A 1,239-nucleotide genomic window follows, 5' to 3' on the forward strand; every position below is an offset into this window, starting at 1 on the left:
GAGGTTCTAGGCGTCACCAGCGTGGAGGAGGTCCTTGACAGGCTGACATCGCAAGGAAACACTCGTGAACACTTACGCCAACTACGTTCTGTCACCCTGGAAGAGGTGACGCGACTGAAACAGGAGAAAGACCAATTACATGAGGAGCTACATCGAGTTAAATACGAAGCAACTGAAGATGCTGCTAGGTGAGAGAGAGAGAGAGAGAGAGAGAAGTGGGAGCTACAGTAGATATATATGTAGTATAATATATATATATATATATATATATAAAGTTTTTTTGCCACGAAGGAAAAAATGAAAAAGCAAGATAGCCGAGTACTTTCGGTCCTGTTCGGACCCTTTACTGAAGGGTCCGAACAGGACCGAAAGTACTCGGCTATCTCGCTTTTTCATTTTTTCCTTCGTGGCCAAAAAACCTTTATTTATACATAGCATCACGTTTTATATACTTCGTGATCAAGTTATTCATATATATATATATATATATATATATATAATATATATATATATATATATATATATTATTCTAAATTCTCCCTCAATCACTCCCAGGAAATACAATTAACATTGAAAAATTGGGCCTTGACTGGAGGACTAAGGGTCAGAACAAGAAACAAAAACTAAACTTCTCAGGCATAAGGCCGGCCGATTTACTGAGGGAGAAATTTACATAAAAGCTGGACTCTAGTTTTAAAAGCACTATATTTACATGAATTTGCAGAGGTCCAGGAACACAAGGGAGGGGACCACTTTTCAATCCACCCAAACACATAGCTGGAGCAATTCAGTCACGGCGTTTAGAAATTTGCGCAACGGATCAAGATTGCAAGCTTCAAGGATTTCCAATTCCTACCACAGCCAGGCACAGCGTTTGTCTTATTAATGAGGCTGGTAGTCTTCTCCTCGATGTCTCCGGCACTATGGACTTTAAAATATACTTGGGACTTCCCAAAGCATGGGAAAGCAGGCCCAGGGCGGGTGGGGGAAGGCGGCGTCTGGTCAGGGGCAAGAGAGCTGGCCTCTCTGAGGTCTGGTGTTCTTCTGAGACTGGGCTGCTGGCTTCCAGGCCTTTTGAAGTGGTGGCTCTGCAGGGGGTAATATATATATATATATATATATATATATATATATATATATATATATATATATATATATATATATATATATATATATAATTCTAAATTCACCCTCGATCACTCCCAGGATATACAATTAACACTGAAAAATTGGGCCTTG

The 1,239-nt window shown here is 40.0% G+C and overlaps 1 protein-coding gene across 1 annotated transcript in view; it reads left to right on the forward strand.

The window, feature by feature from the left end:
* LOC135211353 (outer dynein arm-docking complex subunit 3-like) overlaps positions 1-192 on the forward strand; it is a 29,606-nt gene extending 29,414 nt beyond the window's left edge. The window contains exon 8 of the mRNA XM_064244667.1: positions 1-192. Coding sequence (XP_064100737.1) covers positions 1-192 — 192 coding nt within the window.
* The last annotated feature ends 1,047 nt before the right edge of the window (positions 193-1,239 follow it).

The sequence above is a fragment of the Macrobrachium nipponense genome, chromosome 4 (assembly GCF_015104395.2).
Source record: "Macrobrachium nipponense isolate FS-2020 chromosome 4, ASM1510439v2, whole genome shotgun sequence".
Taxonomy (NCBI): Eukaryota; Metazoa; Arthropoda; class Malacostraca; order Decapoda; family Palaemonidae; genus Macrobrachium; species Macrobrachium nipponense.